Source organism: Rhodnius prolixus, unplaced genomic scaffold (genome assembly GCF_049639745.1).
Source record: "Rhodnius prolixus isolate KJV_2025 unplaced genomic scaffold, Rpr scaffold_10, whole genome shotgun sequence".
NCBI lineage: Eukaryota > Metazoa > Arthropoda > Insecta > Hemiptera > Reduviidae > Rhodnius > Rhodnius prolixus.
Genome location: NW_027411615.1, coordinates 9,923,035 through 9,950,905, shown reverse-complemented (window position 1 = coordinate 9,950,905; position 27,871 = coordinate 9,923,035). Strand labels below are relative to the sequence as shown.

General features: G+C 31.1%; 2 protein-coding genes across 13 annotated transcripts in view; both read left to right on the top strand.

Annotated features, from left to right (window-relative positions):
- The first annotated feature begins 5 nt into the window (after positions 1-5).
- Positions 6-3,041, top strand: LOC141457242 (peroxisomal N(1)-acetyl-spermine/spermidine oxidase-like). 3 transcript variants are annotated; one of them, XM_074133941.1, is made up of 3 exons: positions 6-159; positions 344-583; positions 1,651-3,041. In XM_074133941.1, exons 1-3 carry the CDS (start codon positions 110-112, stop codon positions 2,981-2,983), a joined length of 1,623 nt encoding a protein of 540 aa, XP_073990042.1. In that variant the 5' UTR covers positions 6-109; the 3' UTR covers positions 2,984-3,041. The 3 variants fall into 3 exon arrangements, with proteins under 3 accessions (XP_073990042.1, XP_073990043.1, XP_073990044.1); XM_074133942.1 differs by lacking the exon at positions 6-159 and having other exon boundaries at positions 444-583; positions 1,641-3,041; XM_074133943.1 differs by lacking the exon at positions 6-159 and having other exon boundaries at positions 445-583; positions 1,635-3,041.
- A 1,126-nt stretch (positions 3,042-4,167) lies between these two features.
- LOC141457238 (long-chain-fatty-acid--CoA ligase 5) overlaps positions 4,168-27,871 on the top strand; it is a 37,255-nt gene continuing 13,551 nt past the window's right edge. Inside the window, exons 1-3 of one of the 10 annotated variants that reach the window (XM_074133930.1) lie at positions 4,168-4,330; positions 16,127-16,194; positions 16,277-16,416. In XM_074133930.1, coding sequence (XP_073990031.1) covers positions 16,182-16,194; positions 16,277-16,416 — 153 coding nt within the window. In that variant the 5' untranslated portion in view covers positions 4,168-4,330; positions 16,127-16,181. Of the gene's footprint in view, positions 4,331-6,247; positions 6,407-6,692; positions 6,819-12,988; positions 13,220-16,126; positions 16,195-16,267; positions 16,417-21,181; positions 21,382-24,765; positions 24,911-27,871 lie in introns of those variants that run through there. The other 9 variants (XM_074133924.1, XM_074133928.1, XM_074133922.1 and 6 more) reach the window with 9 other exon arrangements.

The following is a 27,871-nucleotide window of genomic DNA, read 5'->3' as shown; positions in this document are numbered from 1 at the left end:
ATGATTTGTATGTTTTTTAACTTATGCTAATATTTCAGCTGTTTTTTATTTTTTTGAGGAAGTAAATTACCAAAAGTCAAGATTTACAAGTGAAAAGTAGTTAGAAAAGATGAATAATTTAAAATTCAAAATATGGAGACATCTAACAACTACTCAAAGGTTTGTAAATAAAGCTAATTAACTGAGTGAGAGTAATTTGTTTTATCTAATTATCTGGGCAAAATACTTTCAACAAATTTTGAATTAGATCTTTGTGGCAAATTTAATAGGAATTACATATATATCTCATGAGCTGTGCTTGATAAAAAAAATGTGTGATCAAATTATACTGAACATTTCACAGGGGCATTACATTATCGCCAGCAAATTTGGAGGGACAAAAAAGCAGCACTACTTGCGATCTACGTGAGTGTAGACCTGAAATAATCTGCAAGAATTGTATAAATGATATGTGTGCAATTAGACCCAATATTCAACAACCTTGTGTGGTTATAATAGGAGCAGGAATAGCTGGTCTTTCAGCTGCACACAGACTTATTCAATGCGGAATCAGCAACTTTAGGATTTTGGAAGCTACAGACAGGTATGCATAAAATATTTGTTTAATTTTACTATTTGATGTTAATAAGATTTCTCACATTAGTTCCAAATCGTAGATCTGAACTTTATTGTACTTCCTTTTACTTGATTGACAAACGAATTTGATAGATCGTTTTAAAGGGGCAGATTCTGCATTGCTACGCGATAATTTGTTGACCATAATAACATATACTATATTTTAGACAACTACCTGATATCGTGCAGATTCGTTTATTTTAGATATAAAAAAATTCAGCTTATAGGTGAATGTAGGTACATATTAATTCATTAAGAAATGCAGCATCTAATTGAACTAATAATTTTTAAACTGAACAACTTCTGGACTTGTGCATGGATTTTGTTAGCACAATTATTGGCTATTAGTTCTCTTTCGCATGACTTCATTCTGTCTTGAGCAAAGTTCCAGCATGAAAATAATATTTTTTAACTTATTGTTGTTTTTTATTTTAGAGTTACGCTTTGACACAATGGGGCCACCATTGTGCATATGGCATGTGTACATATTTCATTTATTAAGGACACCCCAATTCTAGTTGAGATAAGCTAGATATATTGGTACGTTATTGAAGGAACTATTTGCAAAGTAACATGAGAATTTAGAAAGGCCAATAAGCACGTTTTTGTTACATATGCTATGCGTGCTGGAATGTACGTCAACAAGAAAAATGTATAGTTAGTTTCTTCTAAAGATGTGATATTTTGTTATCCTTCTTTTTTGTATGTTTATTCCTAAATTTTATTTTTTGACCTTTCTGGAAATTTAAACGATATTTAGGTAGAAGAGATGGTTTTTCGGAACGAATAGTGACAATTAAAAATTTAAGGTGACCCAAATGTTAATGAGAAAAGATGGATTAGGGAGCACAACTTTCATAGTAGTGCAATAACTTGTTTACTATAGGTGCCTGCTCAGTCGCCCAGTTTAATTGAAGATTCTAAGGAGTGTACAGATTTTTTAGATCCCTATTTAATGATAAGAATTTATCAATAATAGTTATTTTTTAAATGTAATTTATTATTAATAATAATAATAGTTTTAGTTAATTCCAGACCTGGTGGGCGAATAAAAACCTGTTGGATGGCAGACTCAATAATAGAAATGGGACCTCAATGGATATCTGGAGCAAGCATAGCTAACAATGTTTTTACACTGGCAGCACAAGAAGGACTTCTTAAACCACCTTTAAGACGTGTTGTTGAAGATCAAGGCATGTATTTCACCAGCGATGGCAGAGCCATTGATATTAGACTTGCTCAAAAAGCTAAATTAAGTTTTGACGCTTTAGAAGCAAAAGCAGCAAATTTACTGTTTTCTGAAGAGCCTTTACCAAAAAAGAGCATGTTCCAGTACTTTGATGATTTGATCAAAAAAGAATTGCTCAAATTTCCAGAAACTGAAAGATATGATGCTGCTAGATTATTTTATGGTTTTGAAAATAGTTTGAAAACTAAAATAGGAGAAGATCTGACTGAGGTAAGTTCAACTGCATTTGGGAGTTTACATGAACTTCCAGGTGGCGACGTAGTAATTCCTTTAGGAATGGGTGGATTATTGGCACCGCTTATCCGTGATTTACCAAATTGTGCACTAATTTACTGCAAACCAGTGCACAGTATAAGATGGGGTACAGCTGGTCCAGGCAATCCTCGAGCTGTGGTGAGATGTTGCGATGGAGATGATTTTCCTGCGGATTATGTCATTGTCACCGTTCCATTAGGGGTGTTGAAAAAACTATCTTCGACCTTATTCTGCCCAGCATTACCAGCATCTAAGACAATAGCTATTGAAAAGCTAGGTTTCGGATATGTAAACAAAATTTTTATGGAACACAAAAATCCTTTCTGGACTGGAAAAACAGGCGGTTATCGTTTGGCTTGGTCTCCTCAAGAATTAAGAGAGGAAGACATTTGGGTACACGGAGTGACTAGTTTTGAAAGAGTACCTGGTAGTCACAAAGTTATTGTTGCTACAGTATCTGGTAGACAAGCCAAAATGATGGAAAATAAAAGCAACGCTGAGGTAGTGAAAGATTTGACAAATGTTTTACGACAATTTGTTGCTGACTCTTCTATTCCACAAGCTGCATCAATTATGAGGTCTGATTGGGCTACTAATCCAAATTTTTATGGCTCTTTTACTTATATTAGCAAAGATTCAAGTGTTGGTCACATCCACGATTTAAAAGAACCTCTGCCAGGTAATTGTAATGACATACCACCTATTATACTTTTTGCTGGAGAACACACATCTCCAAAATATTTTGCCACAATGCATGGAGCTAGACAATCAGGTATTAGAGAAGCTGATAGAATAATTGCTTTAACAAGAAAATTAAATGGACCTCCAAACAAAGGGCCAGTATGCGTGCCGTGTGGGCCTTAATCTTTTTATTATTACTGTCTCTTGTATAAAATTGAATAAAGTGTATATTCTTTTTTAATTTGTTTCTTAATTTAAATTTGCATGAAATTTTCATGATATAGCTGTAGTAAGTTTTTTAAATAATTTATTCCATCTAGTGGAATCTCTTGAGAGGTAGGTTTGGTGTAGTGGCTTTGAAGCGTGGATTTATAAAGAAGAGATACTTTTTATTTATTAGATAAGAAGTCGATAATTAAGTATGAGTTTCCGGTCCAAAATACTTCATTGTTAGTTAACCCCCGCCGAAACATAGGGGATTACGTAATTTACTTAATCGAATCCATTGTCTATGTATATAAAAAATTCGGATTAAATCACATAATTTTATTTTGAATTGATAGTTGCATCCGCAATATCGCTTATGTTATCCATCAATGCTAATTTGATCATTCTCTTCAGTGACAGGTAATCAATCATATTTCATGGAATCGCTAAACTATATTCTTGGATTTCGTGATGGACATATTTCTTTGAAAACAAAATATTTTCTAAAGTAAAATAGGATTTTTATACCATAGGCAAAAAATTGAGGGTACAAAAATTATTTTAGTACTAGGGAAATGAGGAAACTGAGGAAACACTGTAAGTAAATGTAATCAGTAAGCGAAATAAAGATTAAATTTACAGTTATTTTATTACTTTTTTGTCTTGACATTAATACCTAAATAAATATATGTATGAATGGAGAACTATTGTGAACATTTAAGTTCTGTATCTAAAGCTATTTGATTATAACTTTTTTATTCTGTTCGCTCTATTATTTAATACTGGAGTTGTTTTCTAAAATACTAAATGTTTCGTAATGAATGTTTCGTTTCTTCCTTATTCTCTCTCGTTGTTCTTGTCAGTCTCACTCTCTAATAAATGATTAATGTCCATACATAATTTCTTTGTCTCTTAATAAAACTTATATACATTTACAAATGTTAATTAATAACAACATTAATTAAATTTGTCTATATCCAAAACTTTTAATTAGAATAATATGAAATTATCAATGAAGACCACAAAAATGAGTGCTGATACGAGAATGTTTACGATTAGAAAATAAGTAAATAAATGATAAACGTAAATCTAGATAAAGAGCACATTCTTTCAAAGATGAATAAATTTACCACTCTCACAAACAGTTCCATCACTTATTTTTAGGTAAAGGAGACTTTTTTGAAAGATACATTGGCATTTTAAAATTGTACTTGCTCCTTGCACAGATTTGAATTCGCACAGTTTAACGTACGAGATCTCAAGTCTTTTGTTCAAAAGTGTTAGAAGACTCTCACCTCTCAACAGTGTACGAAACTTTTCCAGGTAGATTTTATTCCTTCTGTGTCCACAGAGCAACTGAATTAGTTTGTTATTTAATTTCTATTAGTGTGCGCATGCAATTTAATTTTGAGTTTGGTGTGCAAACCCTTCTATATGCTTCCTTTCATTTAAGTTGTTTCCTTTCGCGCAAAGCTACTCATGCCAAATTTATTCTCGAGTGGTTTTAGTTTGTAACCATGTACTAAGAATGTTTTCTTTAAAAAATCTTTTAGCGTGCCTTTTTTCTTTGACCTACATCAGCTTTCGTCCAACCGAATGCATATATTGCGTGATACAGCCTTCGTGTGTACTTATGTGTGAGTGTATACAAATGAGAAACTACCTGATTCAAAATCAAAAATACTGCGGCAAGCTCTAACGAAAAATTTATATTTAAGTTGCCAAAAAATAAATAAAATAAAAATAAAGACAAATATATTGGAAAGTAATTTGTGTTTTGAGAAATTTAAATCAAGTAAGAATTCCTTTTAGTTTCTTCTTCATTGTTTCTGATTGTTTTTAGATTTTTCGCCATGATCAAAGCTAGTGATCTCGACTTTAAAAACTTTCCTTTTTTTTCTCTAATAAAAAGTGATCTTCGATATTTTAAGGAAAAATGATATTTAAACTTTAATAATTAACTTTCTCTGTAACTTGTAATAGTTATTTAAAAAAATGAAGTTAAGGACAAATTGCAGAATATTGTTCACAGTTTTTGGTGACTGAATCACTGATCCAAAAAAAAAAAATTATTCCAATTTCAGTCAAATTTTTTAAATTATTTTTTGCCAAGCTTTCGACCTAGTGACCTAGGTCATCTTCAGGAATTACACTATTAACAATTACAATATCTTTTGCATGATTACATCAAAGGTTGGTACGCCTTTTGTTCTGCCTGTTTATGTACCGATTTTGTAAACAGTTATTACATTTTTGGGGTCTAGGAAAGAGGTATCACAACAATATGTTGCTGCAAATAATATTTGGAACTAGAAAACACATTTAAGATGGTAAGAATGTTTAGATTAAAAAAGAAAGATTGATCATTCCAGATTTAAAATTTTCTTGGATATCAAGTCTTAAGAGGTAATTCAAGGTGTATGAAACTGCCTGGATAGATGTTAAGATGAGAATAGTTAGGGATTCCGAGCTTTTTGGTAATAAGTGCCATGAGATAGCCGTCTGCCAGCCTGGGATAGTACTCTCAATGGGCATGGCTGAAAGTTAGGCACCAAAAACTCTTTTTTACAAGCTTATCCATCAGTCCCACACCAGAATCTAATGTCTAAGCAAACAAACAAGGCTGGAGAGAAGCTCCAACTTTTAGTAACTAAGAATCCCTTGGGATGCGGTGTATTTGGCTGACGAACACTCCCTCAAAATCTAATTTATACTTTAATCTAAATTTTAGATTAAAGAATTATTAGACAACTGATGGTTCTTCTAATTTCCGGGTGATTGAAGCCTAAAACGCCCCCTTAGTGCGCCTAAGGTAACACATAGAGTCATGTACACAGTACAATTTCTAAAAAGAGATTTTTCATACTGCAAATATTTTCTTGCGCAAACTAAACTCAAAAGGCTGCACGATTGCAATTTACTAGAGAAATAAGAAAAGAAAAGAAGATCCTCAGTTAGATACAAAAAAAAATTGTGCTGAGTTTTGTACATGGTGACTGAAATCGAACTCCGGTCCCTGAAAATTATAAATATATAATTTTATTAAATCGATTTCGTACACATAAAACAAATTAACATTTGAACTGAAGTAAAATTTTGGTACTTATAAACCTTTCCTTTCTTTAAGGAAAAACTAAATATAATTTTGACAATTACGTGAAATAAGACGAAATGGGAATTTTTTATTTGTAGTAATCAATTTATCGTGCACACTCGTCTATCTCCGCAACTAAAGCTAGGGAGGTCGGCGCCACCCTTGCTCACAAATGGGGACGTTATCGACCAATGGATGACGCAATATGGGGGAGACCATGTGCGACGGCGGGTAATGTGCCGGCCGTGCGGAACTAGGGATATGGGGTCTTTCGCATTCACCTGTTTGTAACTAGTGTAACTATTGTAAGTAAGAGCTAAGTTTGTTTCACTGTGGCACACTTCGTTGTTATTTATAAAGCTCATTTTTCTTTAAAATACACTTAACATTAAAAAGCGCACAACTAATCTGAATCATTTTTTGTTCACCATGATGTGCTCACACTTTATCGCACCAGGAAACAGTCATTAATCAGTGTATATCTAATGTTTCCCCCGTTTCTGTATAGTTTTTTTTTTTTTTTTTTTAATGAAGAAGCACATTTATTACCCTCACTTTTTAAATGTTGATCATGATATAGTGTTCTGTTAGTGCAATGCGGTGCTGTGGGAGATCAGGGCTGAACACATTTGAGACAACCTTCACAACGTGCCTCCCACTACAATGGAATCCCCGCTTAATATAGAATAGCTTAACCCTGATTTGTTTTTTGTTTTTGTAAGTAGCCAGAATTTTTTTTTTTGCCCTAAAACATAAATTGAATAAATTTCTTTCTATTTATGTTTAAATATTTTAAATTATAGATGTACTGCATGCTCCAGTTTATTTCAGTAATTAGACCTTACTATATTTATAATTTATTTTTACGTAAAAATTAAAACAATACCTAGAAAATTCTTTTAATAAAAGGTAAGTACTTTTTTCTCACCAAATTAGATCATATTATTTGTTCCGTCAGTATCGTGTTCAACTTTTTTTTTTTTGTTGCCGATCATTTTCATAATTCTTTAGGAGAAACTAAATTTCATAAAACATTTTTCTAATGAGAGTTAAATGTAGAACAATTGGGCAAATACAATGTCATATGATTTTAAATTCAATATTTTAAAAGGTGGCGTCGAAATATCAATTAACTCATAAAACCCCATCATCTTTACACTGTAGGATAGAATGATTAAAGTTAAAAGTATCCGCTGTATTCACAGTCCATTTGACATAATGGGCCGGCTACCAGCGACTTCAAGCGTGACTAAAGATAAACATACAAATGAAAAGTGGTAATAAATACTTATTCGAATAAACATGTTAAGACTCTATGTTAACTTGGGATAAATAATTATTAAAGAATTCGGTGAATCTTTAGCCACTGAATAATATTCTCCACCACTACAGCCCTCCTATTAACTAATTAAGTGGAATTATGACTCATTGCAACTCGACTATCATTTTGATAACTTATCGCCATGTGGTAGTCAAAGTCCCAAATCATTTTAAAACGTACTTTACAGTAGTAATTAAAATATATTAAAATTCGTGCAATATTTTCTTGATAGTTAAACTTTTGTTCTAAATATTGTTTTTTTTACATTATCTATCTTAAATGTCGACCTTATTTAAAATTAGTATTAGGGACTAGAGGTGATATAAAACAACGGTCAGCAATAAAAAAAATAGTGGGGGTTGGCTCAATTACGTTTGTCCCCTGAAAATGGATTCCTTAAAGATATCTGAAGTTCGAATCCATCTTTGCTATTAGATTACTTTTCATAGGAGCGTTTCAGAGCCCCACCTCTGTTTATGTAGAGTAAAGTCTGTAACGAGAGAATACATCCAGAGACTAGCAGAGCACTAGTGCACTAGCTCCTGGCACCGAAGGCCTCAGATGTTGACGTGCTTTACATTCAAAATATTTATAATAAAATCAGCCAAAGGTGGCTTATGTACGTTCCACTGCCGATGAAATGGGTTAAACGAGCATACTTCATATCTGGAAAACATCCGCATTTAAATTTACCGCTAAGCCAATTTATTGTCTGATTTACAAAGCAAACAAGCAGCAATTATTTTGCCCATATTGCCAGCTTCGGGAGGTAGGAGTTACCGAAATCCCACCTGCTTTCTGCAGTAAACAGTAATGATTCTGACACGTGCTCGCGCCCTGCATTATGGACAGTAGGGCTTATTTTAGACTGAACCTTGGCACTTAAACAGAAAAACTATTGTTGTATTTGATGTGGCCATTTTGCTCTGGCTTTGGGGTAAAAAAAAAGTGATTAAGTTTATACAGCAACTACTCCGAGTTAAAAAAAACAACCAAATGTAAACCGTAATTTAATGTTTTTTTCCCAGTTTTTCACGGCAGTCCAGAAGTAGGTTTTTCATGCATTTAAAAAAAATAGTGATAATATTGGTAAGGATTAAATTGGAACAATTGATTGAGTTAATGGCTGGTATATTATTGCAGAAATTACTACCGTCACTACCCGATAAATATGACGTGACTAAAATATAGTGACATTGTATTACTGTTAACAGAAATGTTTCGTGTCGATCTATATAATATACATTTATAATCAAAAGTTTTCAACTTATGTCATGTATCGTCACTATTCGCGGTATTTTTTTTTTGTGCACCATTTATTTTTTCAAATAGTTAATTTAAAACTTAGTATACCCTTCATAGTTCATCCTTCATGAAGGGGCATTCATGGAACAAGTAGAGGAGTTTAAGTACCTAGGAGTCTTGTTTAGCCGGGATGGCAGAATTGATCAAGAGGTGCTGAATCGGGTGGGTGTAGCCAATAAAGCGTACGTGATATGATTAAGAATACTGTGGACGGTAAAAGAGAGGTCAGCAAAAAAGGTAAAAATGTCCGTCTTCAAGACCGACTTATCTCTTCTTCAGTATGGGGCAGAATCGTGGACTATGCTGGATAAGCATGCAAGCCGGGTTACAGCTGCCTAAATGAGATTTCTTCGCCGGGTCGAAGGGAAAACTAAGCGTGATAAAATTAGAAATGAAACAATAAGGAGCAGCTTAGAGATACAACCCCTTCGAAACCAAGTTGAAGAATCGGCAGTTGGGGTGGTTTGGCCATGTCTGCAGGAAAAGTGGAGAGGAGAAGATTAGGTGCTTTATGGAGGCCAAATCAGAAGGCCGCAGACCAAGAATGGGCTATTTGGATTACATCGAGCGATTGGCACAAAAGCGAGGTCAGACTAGGTCTTATATCTGAAAATTGGCAAACAACAGAGAAGAGTACATCCGCTGGTTAAAGGCCTAAGTTATCTAAGCTCGACGCTGAAAGGCGTAAGAGTGAAGACAAAGAAGAAGAAGATAAAACTTATTATCGAAACTGGTGAGGGAGAATAAAAAATGTTAAAGACATTTTCATATAGTTTTTCTCGTAATCTAATTTAAAGAATCTTTTTCTACTTGTCTTATAGACATAATAGAGCCCACAGATGTTTTTCTTTTCTTTTACGTTATAAGAAATTTTTTAGATCATGAAATATTTTTGCGTTCAAATTTCGGAGAGGTCCATAAATGATAAAGAGTAATTTATCAAGATATTACTGTCGTCAATATAATGCCCAGTTTTTTGCATAAACATTTTGGAATTTCTAAAAAGAAGTTTAAGCTACATTTTTATGGTTAGTGCACGAATTACCCAAAAATTAAAATCATTCCAGAAGTACTAATCATTCCATACTCTGCTGGAATACTAAACTATAGGTCGCGGTTATGTTGCATCGTGACAAATAGAGATTGTTACTTCGGAAAGCCTTGACCTACCAAAGGTTAAAGCGCCAAGAAAAGGAGAACAAGAATAAGAGTGTTAAAAAAAAATCATACTACGAGAAGTTATATTTTAAAAAAGCAGCTATAAGGACCGCCCTTTATTGATGGACAAAGAGAAACATATTCTAAAAAACAAGTTTATTATAAAAAATAACATATCAATGGATCAATAAATAAACAGAGAATGACCTTGATAGTCGAAACGTTTTAAAAATTATCTTGTTTCAATAAAGGAGGCTCAATATAAATTAAAAAGATTTTATTACATACATAAAATTAAATTGACAACCAACTGGTCTAGAAAGGGGCTGATGCATGATTTCCACACCTATCTTTTTTGGTAGTTGATTTTAAGCTCCATCTGAAAAAAAAGCTTACATTACTTTTTATTCATTCATTTTTTTTATTTTTTGTAGTTTGTATTGTAATTTGGCAAGTAGCTATTCTGGCGCCCTGTTGTGTAAGTTAATGCTGCTTATCCATCAACCTCCTTTTAACTTTCCCACAGTACGGGGAGGTACTAGGCTAACGGTTGTCGTTACTAACTGCAAGTTCTGCAGTATATACACTAGGATCAGAGAACTTGTTAATGAATTAAGTCCACACAGTTTTCTTTTATGACTCATCTGGCTGTCCAGATTGTTGCATTCCTATTTATTACTATTAATAAAAATAATTTCTAATAAATTTTTGAAACCAGCTGATTTGGGTGTACGCTGATTAATGACATCTTTCTTTCGTGTATTTGTTTTTTATTTTTATTTTTTGCACGTGCAACTTCAACAGCAACTAGTTTTTCCTGTAAAACTTAAAATTACTAATAAATTACAAGACTTAGGTCAGGGTTTTGTGAGGAATATATATTATAAACAGTAAAAAAAATTGGACTAATTACATAAGGTTAAAGAAGAAGACTACTGAGTTCAAATAATATTGTAAAATATTGAGATGATAAATGACAGGAGCAAGTGAACGAGTTATAATGTTCATGAAATTCATTTTGATATATACATACAAAAAAAAAAAATAATTTTTACTTCATTCAGTCTTCTGTACAAGGGGTAGTCAATGAACTATCTTATCAAAGGGCATAAGTATCAGGTTGACGCGAGGGTATTTAATTATTTCTGTACTGATTCCAAGTTAAGAAGTAGAATTAAATGTAATGCCATTTGAAAAATAGAAATATGAGAATAATAATGACGTAAATAACTTTTAACTTTTACAGTTAACAGTAATTGTAAACTATTTAATTCAGCTTACTTGCTGACATAAAATTTATGCAGAAGTTATTGAGAACAAAGAATTTCAAAGGCTTCGGAAATGTAAGAAATCGTTAAAATCATGGCTGAGAGTGTCACACGCCTTCCTTACGTTTCTTTAAACAAAACCTAAAATCAGTTATAGTTTGTATGTTTCGTATTTTGCTATATTTGATCAATACTTTTTTTTTTTGCATCATTATTTAATTTAATAATTCAATGTAAGGGTTTTTTTTTGTTTTATCGATATCTTATAATTGTGGTTTACAAATTTCTTGACCTAATAAATGTCGCAATCCTTTCTTGACCTAGTAAGAGAATGTAAAAATATAGTCGTTTATTATAGCGTAAGTTATTTCAGACATGCGAATTTCTCAGAATATACCTACTGTTTCCTTTATCTCTCAATTTAATGATTTAATGAGGCACCTATTTATGTATTTATAATTTTGTGTATTTAAAAAAGATATTTCTATTTCTGATAAAACTTGGGCATCCTCCTTTCTATAGCAATTTGGAAACTGATGTCTACATAACACGTTAATTAAATTTAAAAAAAAAATGCAGTATGACAATTGCTTGCATTTTAATATTTTCTGATGAAGTTACAATGTTTACCAGTTAGCGATTGTGGTTCATATTGCAGATACAATAGGTTTCTACTTTTTTGACGATCATTGTAATTTTTTTTGCCGACGTTTCACAAAAGCTTCAGGTATTTTAGCACTAAATAGTTTAATAATTAACCATTTTTCTCATTATTATTTAGAAGTTAATCTGAAACAAATTATTTGATTAAAAAGTATTATACTTGTCCCCAGAAGTGCACGATAAAAATTTATAAAGCAGGCGGTTTTTTGTTTTTGTTTAGAAATAAAAGACATAAGAGAATAATACTCTCATTTAGTTGAGTTGATGCACAGTGACTTAGGGAAAGATATATGTATGACTTACTATTTTAGATCGATATTATAGAACTAATAGAGGATCAAGAACTAGATGAGAATAGTTTAAGGAATTAGCTTACAAATGTCACTTGATAACGGTAAACAGTTATCCTAAATAACAACTCAAATGCAACACGACTTGATCAAGGCTTAAATTGAGTAAACATTCTCCAATTTTATTATGATATAATTCAACTTTTAGCTTAGTCAGAAAAGTTTTACAAGAGCCTTCTTATACATGACTAAAATTCACGGATTTCATGACCAAGTCTGTCTTATCTCAGATTATTAAATCAACCATTTAACTAGAATTGCCTCAAATTTTTGAAAGATAAAAGTAAAATTTCGCCAGACAAAATGGAAATATTAAGAGTCTACAAATATATCTTGAGACTATTTTTTTTTTTTTTTTTTTTTTTTTCAATTTTGGATCTACTTTTCTTAAAATGAATTATATGAGATCACCAAAAATGATTTGGGTAGAGTAATATTGAAAAACAAGCTCCATTGTAAAAATAGAAGCTTTATTGTTCATCACTTCGGACACCTCTTTGTCCTTTCTCAGATCTGTTGTAATGGGGATACAAAAGGGTATTCACTTCTTTTTTTTTATTTATTTATAAAAGTTTCGGAGCATTAAAGCACCAATAAATTGAATTTTTTGTGAGCCACAGCTTCCTCAGAACAATATTTAAAAATGTTCAAAAAAATCTCTGTGAATCGTTTTTCAATCAAAATTGGCACCGTCTTGTACAAGTTCAAATAGAATTCTTTGAAGATGTCTTTAAAATTGCAGAAATCTAAAAAAAAAAAAATAATAATAACACATTTGATACTTATAAATAACATGGGTTCTTTTTTCTGTTTCTTTCCCAGGGGTTTAACAGTGCATTGCAGCCGTTATTATCCTCCTTATATCCGTCCTCCTTACCATGTGGTGCCGCCTAAATGGTGCCAGGCGAGTTCTACAGCAACCCCTCCAGCCACAGATGTCGGAAAAATTCCAAGATCTTAGAGAGGGTACAAGTGTTTAAATCTCACATGAAGCGAAACATTAAAAGAGAACACAACTTTACCCCTCCTCCTTGAACCTCCCATTAAATAAAAGTAAGTTTACATTTCCTGTTTTACAAAGTGGCTCTTTCGGTAAATTAATTTTTTTTCCAAATTCGGGATCTTGTTTATTTATTTATATCCTAATTACAAATTTGGTGAGACCTTACGATTCACTTAAGTGATACTTAACAGCCGAACCGCCTTTTCCCATGAAGTTTGCCCATAATTGAATATTAATAGAATATTTCAAATTAAATTTTTGAAATCTATAAGATCGCAATTAGTTTACGAAGTTTAAAAGAAATCTCAAAAAAAATCTTAAAAATTGATTCAATAAACTGACTATATCGAGATGGCCAATTTTGTCTAAAACGTTTTTACTCAGTCTCATGGTGACTGCTGCTACGTCAAACATCGAGTTTCAGCTTTCTGCATTTTAGTGTTATTCTGACTTCAAACGTAACTTTTTAGTTTTTGTTTCCTCTGTGCTTTATTAGTACTGTAATTTTACGAGAAATAAATCAGTTGTCTAATTGCACGGTTTTCCATTTATTTGGTCATGATTTCGAGCAACCAGGGATTTTTGTATCCATTAAAAATCCGGGGATAGGCTTTAATGTATTCAATGAATTCTTTAATGAATGCAAACAAATTACGAATTAGTTTAATTTATACCAAACAGAATCGGTGACAAGTATAAAGTTGTCCTTTCCATTTCCTCTAGGGCAGGGGTTTTCAACAAATTTTACACTTTTAGGAACTCTTCGAGCTTCTTCTTTTTTTTTTTAAAGAACCTCATGTTTAAGAAGTAGATAAAATAGTTCATTAAAGTTTTTTTCTTCTCAAATTCGCAAAATTATTTTTCTATCTTAATACGAACATCTTAATAAGACAATGAATAGTGAAGGTAGCGATTCAAGTTTTTATTTTATTTATTTTCTAGAAAACACTTTAAGAATAATTAACAAAAAGAACACTATTTTAAATTATAAAAAATTAATAAAAAATAAATTCTTTCAATGACTTGGATGTGCTAACGTAAAGCATTTTTACATCGGGAATAATTGTTGAAATAAATTTTCTAAGCATTGCCTTGGAGCTCTATCGGTAAATACTTGATGACATGAATCCCAATATAGATCTTGCTTTTTGAAATATGAATCGTATCAAATTAAAGATGTTTTCTTCAGTTGTTCTGGTTGGCAGACTTTTGCAAATTAGCATATCTTCTTATGCAGCCGTTCCCTGGATATAATCCAATAGATTGCTAATCTAACAATATCTGCAAGTTTCGTCAAGTTGAATAGTAAATCCATGTTCCATATATTTTTTCGGTAAACTGCCTTTTTTTTTATATCCAATTTATCTTAATATTGTAATTTTTACTTAAGTATTATATTAATCTAATATTTTAATAACAGTCCTCTACCCCGTTCCTACATGAAAAATTCTTTGTATAGATGATTTCTATTTACGTGCGTTTTAGTTGAGCAAATAGTGATCACTTGCGGAACCCTACTTAAAATATTGGAGCTCTGAAATAGATCCACTTCCTTCTTTTTGTATGGTTAGTAAAGTTCTTATAGGGTTCAGGATTTCTTCAGTTCTCACAAGATGCACGCCAATTCCATAAAAACCTACGAAATTTTAGGGTACACTGCTTCTTGTTCCTTGAACAAATCCTAAATCTCCCTATTGGAAGTCTAGGCCTTCTTTTATATACCCTAAGATTTTATTAATTTATTTTCTTTTTTAGCCATTTGAGAAGAATTTCATTGTCCTCTTTTTCGAACAATGAGTTCGAGGAGAGTCGTGACTTCACTCTATACAGTGTTTGAAATCCCTTGAATTACTGAGTGACGAAAAAAATTAATAAATGAAAATGAAATAAATAAATAAATCTTTGATAAATATATATAAATTTGGGCTTAATTACTCAGCCATGTCATTTAATAAATTATTAACCACAATATTTGTATTGGTTTATTGCAATAAATAAAATAAGTTTAAGGAGAAATGCTGTTAGCTAAGCTATTAGTCGGCACCCCAACTGCGATGTAAAAGCATTAAGAGTTAAAACAGCCTAATATGCACCCCGATATTTAGGCCAGATTCTAATAGGTTGAATGACCCAGCTTTCAGAAGTAGCTATTCAATTTGTTTTCTTTGCTTAATGCGTTGCTAGAACTAAATTGAGTCATGAATCTAGAGGTAGTATAGATGGTCATGTCGGTAATAACTAATAAATTGAAATAAATTTATGCATGTATAAGTTAACTAAATAAAATACCCTCTACAAGCGTTTGAAAGAGTTAGGAGTGAAATGATAGTGAATTATATTTATTTAAATAATCCTAATGTTCTCTTGAATTTGATTTTCATAAACGAGAGATGACTATTGAATAATTGCTATTTTAGATTCTTATGGTTGAAGCAGCTCCTAGATAATTCATTTCTTTTTAGAAGTAAAAAGTTATTCACTTCCGCACCTATAAAGTTTTTGGCGTGTTGAATTTATATTTTATAAAATAATCTAAAACAATCTGAATATTAAAACTTCTCACTTTTATCCAACTGCCATTTATATTGTATCTGTATCTCATCATATTTTATGTTTCTTTTAAAAACACCACGGTTGACAAGGTAACTAGAAAAAACAACCAATTTTGTAAAGATGAAATCTTGAACTTTGAACGAAAAAAAAAAGTACAGAGATTTCAAAAAAATATACATTCTTGAAATAAAGAGGTGTTTAGTTAGTGATTCTTCAAAAAAGCATAATCATTCAGTAAATATAGGATTAAATTAGATAAGTTCTTTAGCTTTAAATACCATTTCCCATTCAGGCTGTCTTCAAACATCTACTTACTTATATACATTAATTATAATCTTGATAATATTATTTCTTCCTAGTTCTATTTTTTAGTGGAATATTTAAAACTTTTTATTCATTTTCAGATTCAATAGGATCAAGCATTAGACGGTCCTAGATTTCCTTGAAATTTCCCCAAAAATGTCTCAAGCAGGTCAGTTTTTCTAATACAATTAATAATAAAATAAAAATAAATATAGTAAAAGTTTTTTTCTTCTGCATTCCAGTATTAACAGACGAACATTGGTGGTGCTGGTCAGACCAAGCTACTATCTGGTTCCTAACTGGAGTTGCTGCAGCTTCTATATACTACATTACCAGGCCAAAATCTGAAGAACCTTTAGTACCATTAGACAAACAATGTTCAATATTGCCAGTAAGTTTGTTTATTAATAATTTGTTTTTATTATCTCTTTCAATGTGGGGTACATAGTTGTAAATCCATATTTCCATGTCGTTGCTTAAACATTTTTTTTCCCCCCTTTTGAGTTTTGAAATCTGGTTTGTAGCAGATGGAGTAGAGATTTTACCATTCAAAGAAATACGATTTTCACCGAACAAACCAGAGTTCAAACATTAAATAATGTAAATTTTCAAACATCTTATAAAAACATTTATAAAAATACCATGTATTAGTCTATATTCGAAAAATGTTTTTGTGAATAATAATTGGAATTTAATTATTTCTATAAACAAAGTTTTATAAAGTTGTTCTACTATTTAATATCTTTTCTGCTTTTTAGCGAAATTATAGTTTACTTGACAGTACCTTAGCTACCTACTAGAAACAAATTAGTCAAGTTGACCCTTTTAATTCTTAATTCAGGGCGAAATCGATCCATTTCTCTTCTAATTATACCGAAAGCACATTAATTTATGAAAATACCCACATATTTAATTTTTGTTTTTTTAAATTTTTAGTTTATTTAATTGATTTTTAAAATTGGCTGATAAAATACGAGTGTACATAGATAAGGCTGGCTAGTAAACATCAAAACCCAATATTGTTTTGAATAAACAAGTAAAATATTCATAAAATTTATGATTTATTAGAAAGCATAATACTTTTTTTTTCTGAGACTTGTTTATGGGTGTTTATAAAATGAAAAACCTTTCATTGTCTCATCTACAGCTATTGTTATTTTCAAATCTCTTCTTCGGCTAACTCATTTTCAATTTTTCCAAAGACTTGACTTCTCCAAGAACCAGACGATATCTCTTTTGAGACTGAACGATTTTTCATTGTAAAAACATCTAAATATATGTAATAGTTCGGTTTGGAGAAACCATTCTAGAAAACAATCATCAAAATGAGTTATCGGTTGAATATTTTAAAAGTAAAGCAGAAATAATCGTCTAGTAAACATAACAATTTAGCAACTTAGCAACTTCCATCTCTGTTCTATCAAATAGCTGGTAGGTACAACGGATATACATTTACAAATCACTAGGAAATTGGTAGACGATTAAAGCGAGATTTTTCCAAAACAAAAGCATTCTGATAATGATTAAGAAAAATCTCTAAAAAATTTATTTTAAAACACGCGAATTACTTTGAAATGTTATGGAAAGAATACCCACCTACTCTCCAAAGAGAATGGAATTGAACTGGAATAATTCCTCAAATTAAAGTACAGACTCAATAGTACAATAAAGATGAAAAGTGATTGAGCCATCTTTATATTTATAAATTACTCTAAAGGAATTATTTGTAGTAAGTATAGGCAAGTAATCGGTAGGTTTGAGATTGTTGCTAGTTCTATGCCTTCCATTGTATTAATTACTTATTGGTAATTATGATAAAGCTTATTCAGAGATCCTACCAATGTTAAATCATTCATACCTTAGTATTAATAATGCATTATAAATTAATTAAGCATCGAATATAGTGATAATGAACAATAGATTACAAATATTCACAAACAAACACAAACCAAATGTTAAAAGTGAACATTGTTTGAAAAAAAGAGAATTATTGAGGGCTTTGCGTGCGAATAGAATTTTTAAAATTTAGATATAGTAGCTTGCTCTCTTAATAGTATTGTCGTATTCTTAACATTAATTTTTTATGACATGAGAGATAATGGAAGGTAATTCTGGCATCTAGAAATCGTACACTACTGGATGGAATGACTGGGTAGATTTTGCAACGTGAAAACACGGTGGTTTAGCAGAACTAGCCATATGATAAAAACCCATAAGATGTGACCCAGAACTTCAGTCTAAATTCTGCAGTTGGAAGCAAAATTTATAACTTTCTACAAAATTAAAACTGTTTTTGAAAAGGCATACTTTGAAAAGTACATTAAGTTTTTTGCCCCAACAATTTTATGTGAAACATCTTTAAAACTTATTCATTTTTTTAGAAGTTTCTTAGAAAATGGCCGACCTCAAAAGCAATTGCAAGCACGAATCGAATTACTGCACACGGTAAACATTGACCAGACCTATTATCTATTGTTCACGTTTTTCTTATGTGAAATTATTTACTCGATCATGCTTCCACTGTACCTCTTAGCGGAGCGAGGATCCTTTCTTATTATACATTTTCTATCATCCTACTCTCTCTCCTGTCGAGGCTCCACTTCTTTCTTTCCGATCCTTTTTTTCCCGTCAGCCACTTCCATCTGTACTGAGGTTTATTTTCCAGCTCTTTCCTTCTATTCGAGTTTCACATGCCTAGCTGGACTTGAAATGGTGTGCCCTGGCTTTTTCATTTGTGTTTTAATGTGTCTCCAAATCTTGATGAGGAACTGTACAATATAATTATTCATATTTCCTTCACAACTCATCAATGTTTATTATAAAGTGATGCAAGCATTAAGTTCTTTATTGCTCATTGATCAAATTAGAGTTTTTAAGTTGAACAGTTTTAACCTACTTATTTTTACTAAGATTAGAGTAATAAATTTAGCCACTTGATTTTTGTTCGCTAAAATAACAAATATCTCAAATTTATGATTTCTCGATCTTTAAGTGATATAAATCCACGAGGATCTGGTTTACAGCTAACACAGACGTCGTTGCCAAGAATTTTAAATGCCAATACCTACTTGACAGTTTTCATTAATGGTCCACCATGTTTATTTAATTTTTTTTTCTTTAAGAATTGAAAATATGATCTATTCTAAGCATTCTTTTCGTTAATAAAATTAGATTGGTTGTAAACAAGGTGAAAACATTTTTATATAAAATATACAGAGTGTAGACAATAATAACTGTGAATCATACTACCTTGTATTTGTTATTGAAATAATTTAAATTAAAAAAGTGGGTAATGTCGATCATTATGATTTTAATCAGTGTTTTCCCTCTAAACCTGTTTGGAAAAGGATTTTCATAGGTAAATTAAAAACAAAAAATGTGTTATCTGGGATGCTAATTTTGTAGTTTCTTAATACTATATTAATAATTTTAATGAATATTTGGTACGAATACTTTAAGGATTTAATATTTTAGCGAGTTTTCCTAATAAATCAGTGATTATGAGCCCTTAAGATTATTTTTTTTTTCCACAATGATTTCGCTTTCTGAATTTATCTACATATGTAAATATGTGGTTAGAGGCTTAGTGATAGATCATTGTCGTTTCTTGTTAGGAGCTACATCTTTTTGCAAAATTTTCTCACAAGATGTTTTCACTTATCATCTGTCCCGGATCATAAAGATTTTATGTCGCAAACTTACGATTGCAACTCAATAAGTCGGAAGATAGAGATTGTTTCCCTTAGCTTCTGCACCGTGACTAAAAATAGAAGCAATCACTGTTTGCATATGACGTGACATCTGTCTGATGAGGTTTTAAATGTTTTCTGAGGAGTTTTTCTCACTAAGAGCAAACGTAAGGTCAATAGATATTCAATAGCGTTTTGGTCTGGACTACATGCTAGCCACACTATACATAGAAGCTATGGTGGAGAAGATATGAGTTAATTTGGAGGCTTAGTATATAAATATTAATATAAAAGGGTCTTTAGCTGAGGCCTACATGCAACATTCTTTCGGAGGTTGTTGTCCCATACGCTCCATTGGTTGTAGATGATTTTTTTTTTGTTATGCCCTAGAATGATCGTCTATGTTCAACGAGAAATCTTTCCATTATCTGGTAAATGTTTCAATTCGATGTTTAGAGTGACCAGCATGTCGTCCATATCTAAACCCTATTCATGAAACTAACTGTCAAGACGATTTTGTCCATTTTTACCGGAAACTCTCAAAGACTTGAAGTTTGCTCTAAGTGAGGAATATGAAAGTATCCATCAGGAATATAATCCAAACCTCAACAGCTGGGATAATACAGGTATTGGAAATTACCCTTATTATGGCGACCGATTTTAAAATTATTCTCTTATCAGCGATAATTTTTACTTTATTTTGTAGTTTTATGCCCATTTCATATCCAGTCTTCACTATTTTACTTAATCCTTCATATTACATGTATTTAACGTAAAAAAAAAAAAATAGTTCATATTCAACTATTTATTGGAAACCAATAAAGAATAATAAGAGATAACTGTCGAGAAAGGCAGTCTAACCAACTAAAGATAAATTATTCCTTTATTTAAGTACAACCCTAAATAGATAATCATGACTTTTTTTGCCCCTCAGTGTAAGATGCGCTTGATAAAGTACTTATATGTAGCATTCCTCTAATTTATGCAAGTGCAGATGAACCAATATGTGTTTCATTAACTGCTGAATCCTGCAGAGTAATTAGCATTGAATTTCTCTTTTAATGAAACCAATAGTCATAATTACTGATAGTATTAATTTTCAAAAAACAACAGGACCAAGCAACTTAGATTGAAGATTAACTTAACAATAGGTATTTCTATTTATTCATTTAAAGAAAGGCAGTCTCTCCTGCTACAGATAAATTATTATTATTATTTAGTAAATTCCTAGGTATTTCATGACTTAGATTATTTATGATCAGATCATAGCAGTATGGCTGACTATAGGCTTATAAATCAGAATAAATATAGAACTATTCTAATTAATAACATCATCATCATAATCATTAATGGTATTAATTGAAGATAGTAGAATGGCGCATCTATAAGTACGTTGGTAGAATAGTGAGGGGTAGTTTCCCGAAATAGACTGTGGGGAGGATATCTGGTGAGGTTGGAGCTGAAAACGTTTTAGTCGAGCCATAGCCAAGTATGAGTGTGTAAAGTGTCAAGTGTCAATTAAGTGTGGTATTATCATAATTATAAGAAAGTATTAAATAGGTGTATATTAGGGGGCAATGTGTTGCACAAGATGTACGGCTGGCTGTTGTTTTCACGAACCTGTCAAAATACCTTTAGATCTGGCCAATCAGTCGGATCAAATCAAAGTTAGTTTGAATATTGCTTTTTAAGGTTTTTATTATAAGTATTTAGAAATTATAATGCAATCTTAATGTACATCTGTCAAGAAAAAAAGAAAAGCAAATTAATATTTTAATTCTGGTTTCCAAGAATATGAGAGTTCTTTTAATTTTGTTTCCGAAGATATTTTGAAGTTTATGAAAAGAAAAAGGTTTACCAGTTGGAAGTTAAAATGTGTCAAATATAATTTCGCCCGTGGACAAGCAAGCCCTTTTAAGGGGTTAATATTTATTAGGACTATTGATTGGAAATAAAAATGTACCTACCTATAAATCAAACTAAATTTTTGTTTAACTCTTATCACTTAATAACACACAAAACAATTTTCATCGTTAATACACAAAGGAGACACTCATTTTTTCCACATTTTATTCGCTTTTCCCTGCCCAAAGAGAGACATTTAATTTTAATTATTTAATGTATTTATTTTTGGAACTGAGAAAATCACTTTCATTAAACTTTAATTTGATGAAACTGGATTGCTACTTCAGATGAAAAATTAAAATAAGAAGAAAGATGGCATTCATTAACTAAAATAGCCCCTTCAAGTTAAAAGTTCAAAATAAAAAACAAAACGTATTTTCTAAGCTGATTTATTTTTATAAATTTTATCCAAATTGAACGAATATTAGGACATATCAGAGTAAATACTTTTCACTTAAAACTGCTTAAAAGCTCCGTAAGTATGGTTAACGAGCATAGTCCAACTAATATATTTGTGCAGATCTATGTTGTTTTCTTTAATTAACACATCTTGACATCGTGCCCAAGGTGAAATGAAGCTAGAATATGAACAGATTCGATCAGCTGTCCAAAAAATTGTTGGAAGATTATTTTCTCCGGGATCCTATTAGGTATTCCTTCTACAAGTATTTTTATGAAATTTGCAAGAATAAATAAATTTTCTTTAATTTAGATTGAATCCCTATGCCGACCCACTTTAGATCCTTTGTGGTACTCTACTCACAATAAGCTATCAATCGCGTATTTTGCGATTACTGCTTTTAGAAAGTCTAATAGAACCTGCTAACTTCTTTAAAGCTGAGTTCTCTAATAGTTTTTCTTTTCCTAAAGGCGCTAGGAGAGCCAGGTTCTCCAGAAGATCCTCTTGAAATGTTACTATTCTTAAGTTCATGCTCGCTCAATAAATTAATAATAGATAGACCAAGTCTATTCACAATTCTAGTTGCTCTACTTTTCTTAAAAATCACCTTTGTTTAGAACAGGAAGAACAAGATTTCTGGACATTCCTTTTCCTACTCAGGTGTCTAGAAACACAGATTAAAAAGGGCAAGCCAACGTTTTTTGGCCCACTTACGAATGCTATTTAAGAAAATAAATCAAATGATTGAAGCTACTTAAAATGAAGGACATCGTTGATTAATCGAAAGCAAGCAAAGAGGATTATTTATTATATAAAAAATGAGGAATTCTTATTTACCTTCATTAAATTATTACATTACTGATCTTAAAAGTGTATAAAAAGATTATATTTTTTAAGTTTACATTTAATCAATAGACCTGAATTATGGTCAGACTTGGACCACTTTAGCTCTGAATTGTTAGTTTTCGCATTTTATCTATACATCTTTAGAAAACTGTCGTCACAATTATGTCGGAATGAGTGATTTAAAGACCAATTGCCGCGATTTAATAACCGAAAACTTAAGTAATATATGGTGGACCATTAAGGGACAAAATTAAAAGGCTTTTAGAAATTAAATTAATATTGTCTGAGTTGATGAGGATTTGGACGTCCAATGCTGGGAGTTTTGAATTATACATTAAAAAATCTCTTACATTTAAGAGGGTAACCCTGTGGGTAGCATTCCAGGTTTGCAAGAGTAGATTTTAAGTGGATTATTTGAGTACATGTATGGTTCAATCTAAATATAGGGTTAATCTATCAAAATATATATATATTTATTTTAGGTGAAGTAAAACCCATATATATATATAAAAACTTGTACCCAACGAATGAGTAGTCACGTGTCACCGCTATATTTTATGCATATATATAACTAGGTTGCATATTTGATTAACTTTACCTGTCCTACACTTCCTTCCAACTGCTTAAAAAAAAAAACTTCATCAACAATTTATTGAATTAATGGAGTATTGATCCTCTGATAAGCTAGTTCTAATCATTTTAAATCAATACAAACATAACGCCATTTTATAACAATATTTTTGCCCACGAATTAATACATATATTGATTTTTTTTTTTGTGGACATGCGAATTTTGCTTATGCAGATCCACTTATTCTGTCACTAAGTGACCTGCCGAATGGTGTTAATTTTAAATTAGTAATTGAAGTTATAAATGTTCATAAACTGTTTTTAGTGGTGCGCATATTGTTTTGTGATGTATATTTATTGGTGAAAAGTTTTATTTAAGAACTGACAAATATTTCTTTGGAATTTAAACTATAGGAAACGATTTTTGTTGTCTTCGCAGATTGACAATTCTTATCATCATTACTTGCGCGAGTTTCGGCTTCAACTTATTTAAGAAAAATAATTGGTAATAGACTGGGCAATTCTACACATAAGGACATTTGATAAATGTTTAAAAAGGTTAAAAGCTGTTTAATTTAAAAAAGAAATTCTCTTACATACAGTTGAATTTTAGAACGAATTTCTAGAGCAGGGGTGTCAAACTCAATTAAAACAAGGGCCGTTTGGTGCAACAGGCAAGATTCACGCGTGCCACATCACATTTACAAATTTTGTTAAATTTATATTCTGAAATGAGGATTCAGGAATATGGATAGGACAATTAAGTAACTGTATAATTGCTTTCATTTAAACATTTATTTTATTTAATATATTTATAAAATTGAAATTATTCTTTTTCACCCTAAAACTTGCCAGCACTTTCCTCGTACTAATTTTCTAATATCTGGATTCAAAGGCAGAACAGACAGTCCGCATTAAGGCAGATAGATGATCAGTTAATCTTCATGTAAATGCCGTTTTATTTAATTTCATGGAGGAAAATAGTTGCTCCCAAAGTAACATCAAATTTGTGCAGCAAATTTTATAGTAGTCCACGTGTATACTGGGTCTTCAGTAGTTGAAGAATTGTTTGTAAATTATTGCCTCCTTTATCTCCTCCTAAGCGCTAGTTCTTCTTAACCATTTTTTCTATCTTCATTTTATTGCAGAACATCGTGGGCCACAAAAAATTAACTCAGGGGCCGCATGCAGCCTATGGGCCGCTAGTTTGACACTCTTGTTCTAGAGCATACAATGTACACTGGACAAGTTTTCTTAAAAGTTTAAATTTACACTGGTTATAAAGAGAGTTTTTTTTTTTATATATAGGGAGAAATCAATTGTGCAATTTGCAATAAGTTGTCATCGTAAACTATAAAACATTGACAAGTGCAAAAGAAATTGCTTGACCATGAGAGCGACATCTTATTATAGTGAGGCCAATTATCAGATTACTTTTGGTACACTTCATTCTGGCAGTTATAATCAGATCCATGGTAAACAAACACTACTATTTGGCATCTCTTAATGTATTTTCACTACCAGCACAATACACTGCATTACGCATTAACACATATTCCTCTTGGGATTTACGTTATTTTACTTATAAAATATTCCTATTTTGGGAATTTATTCCTAAAACCTTTTAGTACAGAAATTTTGCTGTGTCTTAACAAGTTCAGATTGCATTAGCCTAATGTATTTATCTACTAATACATATTCCATGAAATAAAACAGATAAAGTTACTTCACTTAACAATTGATTTATTTCATTTGCCTAAGGTGATGTAATGTTAAAATAGACAGATCTGGCAACTTGTCAAACTACAATTTCAGATTTGTACTTCTTACTCTTGTCCTAATTTCATCATAGTACATTGTTATGAAATAAAAATGGAATATATGGATTATCTATAAATAGAAAAGAGAAAAATTATAATGCTGAAAAATTTCTAAAAATGAAAATGTATACTTTGTAAATTAGTTTTTATATTTAAGATAAACCCAAATTGATCTGGTCTTTAGCTGTAATATTGATACGTGTTCAGCCGATCATTTTATTATTCAACGGTTCAGACAAGTTTTACAAAATTCTAATTACTTTTACGAGAAAATAGATTAGGATCTCACTTTATCTAGAATTTTTCAACTCTAAAATTTTAATTTTTTTGCCAGCATTTCCCGCATTATTTTCTCGTGCTTAGAAATATATCCCGAAAAAACTGTAACTTATATTTAAAGACATTCGTCCAATAATTGTAGGATTCTATTCAATTGCTGAACATTTCTAGATATAAGCAATATTTCGCCTAAATATTCTTTCTCTTCCTCCATTATGATACTCTTAAAAATATTTAGTTTCGAAATTAATCTTTAGTAAGAGATCTGAAGCCTAATTTTTTTTAAAAAAAGTTAATGCTCGCACCAACACTCAATGGAGTCACATTGGGTCTGCAAAGGTAGATTAGATCTGTAAAGTTCTGTGATTAGACTTTTAGTGGTAAACTATGTTTCATTAACAAAAGTATAGTTTAGCTGGAATTATTTCTTGTCCAGTTATATATAAATATAATTGTTCCTTATAGTTTGTTAATTTTTTTTACAAATTTTTAGTAAGATCAATAATTTCTAGAACACCCGCTCAACTCTACTTTTAGTTTGCTTAAAATATTACCTTAAAAGAAATTAAATAGAGACTAAAACTATTTATAATAGTCAGTCCACTACACAAACTTGTAAAAAATAAAGATTAAAAATAATGCTAATAATGGATTAATACAAAAAAAAAAATATGTTTCTATTGCCAAATTTAAAAGGAGGATTTATTTAGAAATTAAAATTTTCTAGCACGTAGATTTTGGCACGTATATGAAGCAACATTCTGTCGTTGGCACAATTTTTTTAATTCCTTGTTTTAAAAAAAATTGTGTCCTAACAATTTTACGATTTTGGTATTTGAAACTTTAATTCTTTTATTTTCTCAATAAAAGATAACATTTAAATAATTCTTTTCCTCAGTTTGATAGGTTTTACTCCGATTACTCGTTTATGCAGTGCTTAATTTTCGAATCAGAAGTTACACCGTTAGGTCATGTTATATGCAGCCATTCGGATCACGAAAAATTGTATTTCATGAAGTGTTATGTGTATGTTGTAGGTCTCTTGACTTTGTCTAGATCTGTGATTGATTTGAAAACTATGTAAGTAAAACATGAAAACTGAAAATCGCCGAGTTGCAATTAATATTTGAGTTAATCTATCTATGTTCTGCTACATCTCGCGGTGGGTCCAGGATGTACCACGTGTGCTTACTTTGTGCTACCACTTTTTAATTCTTCATTCCCAGTAGGCATACCCGCAACACCTTTTGCCGATCTTAACCTCGGTCTACCGGCCTTTCTATTACAATGGCGTACCACTTCTAAAACTTCCTTAAGATCTCAGTTTCTCTTCCATTTTGGCCATTTTTTTTTTACTCGGCTTAATCATCTCAGCCTGAAATGAAATTCTGAGGAGCATCGTTTCAGCGAAGAATTCATACCTTTCTCTTTGTGTGTGAGAAAAAAAAATAGGTCTTTCTCAACTTTCTTTGATGTAGTCCTTATCTGTGGAGGTTTAACTGAGCGATCTAACTTTTTCAGTTAGATGCTCACTGAAAACGAAATAAGATTTTGTTAAAATTTGATCAAACTTGTACAATCAAAACTGGAGATAGAAAATGTCAAGGATGAGTTTTCAATCCAGATTTTAGCTTGCTAATTATTAATAATAAGTTTAATAAATAATAAATGACAAAATCAAGAAGTTATAACACATTAGAAATTGTATTTATAAGTAGATAAGTTGTAATTTAGTAGATCCATTCATATTTCTAAACCAAGTTATCTGTTCCATTATTTGATTTATAGTGAAAGAAATATAAATCATCCAAAATAACATTTTAAAGCCACTTATTAACCTAAAGTGTGCCAAGTTTTTTTGAATTTATTACAAAAATGGAACTTCTCTCTTCTGTATCTTCTAGTAAATATAATTTTAACTTTATAACTAAATGAAGATCTTATGAATCATTAAGGTATTTTTAAATTTTTGTTTAAAACATATTTTTTTGTAAATGAAAACAATAGAAATAAATAGTAATTGTTTGGCGATATTTGCTAATCGCGGTACCTACTGCGATAAAATAATGGAAAAAAAGTAAAATTCCATTGTGATTTAAAAGAAAAAAAAATGTAAAAATAGTTTTATGAATTGTTACTTTCTCTTATTTATTAATATTAAAATTATGACGTAAAAAATTTGCCACTTGTTGCTAATTACTATTGCTCAAGTTTGGAATAAAATAGTCTACTCCAGTTTCAGCTTTAATGTTATAAAAGTTCCTGTTGTAAAGAAAGGTATTGTAGAATGAAAACAAAAAGCAGGCGGACAGAGATAAGTCTAGATTATCGGGTAGA

Coding starts and splice junctions, on each gene's coding strand:
- LOC141457242 (XM_074133941.1), top strand. CDS start 110: ATGAATAATTTAAAATTCAAAATATGGAGACATCTAACAACTACTCAA. Junction 160..343: donor CATCTAACAACTACTCAAAG/GTTTGTAAATAA, acceptor AACATTTCACAG/GGGCATTACATTATCGCCAG. Junction 584..1,650: donor ATTTTGGAAGCTACAGACAG/GTATGCATAAAA, acceptor AGTTAATTCCAG/ACCTGGTGGGCGAATAAAAA.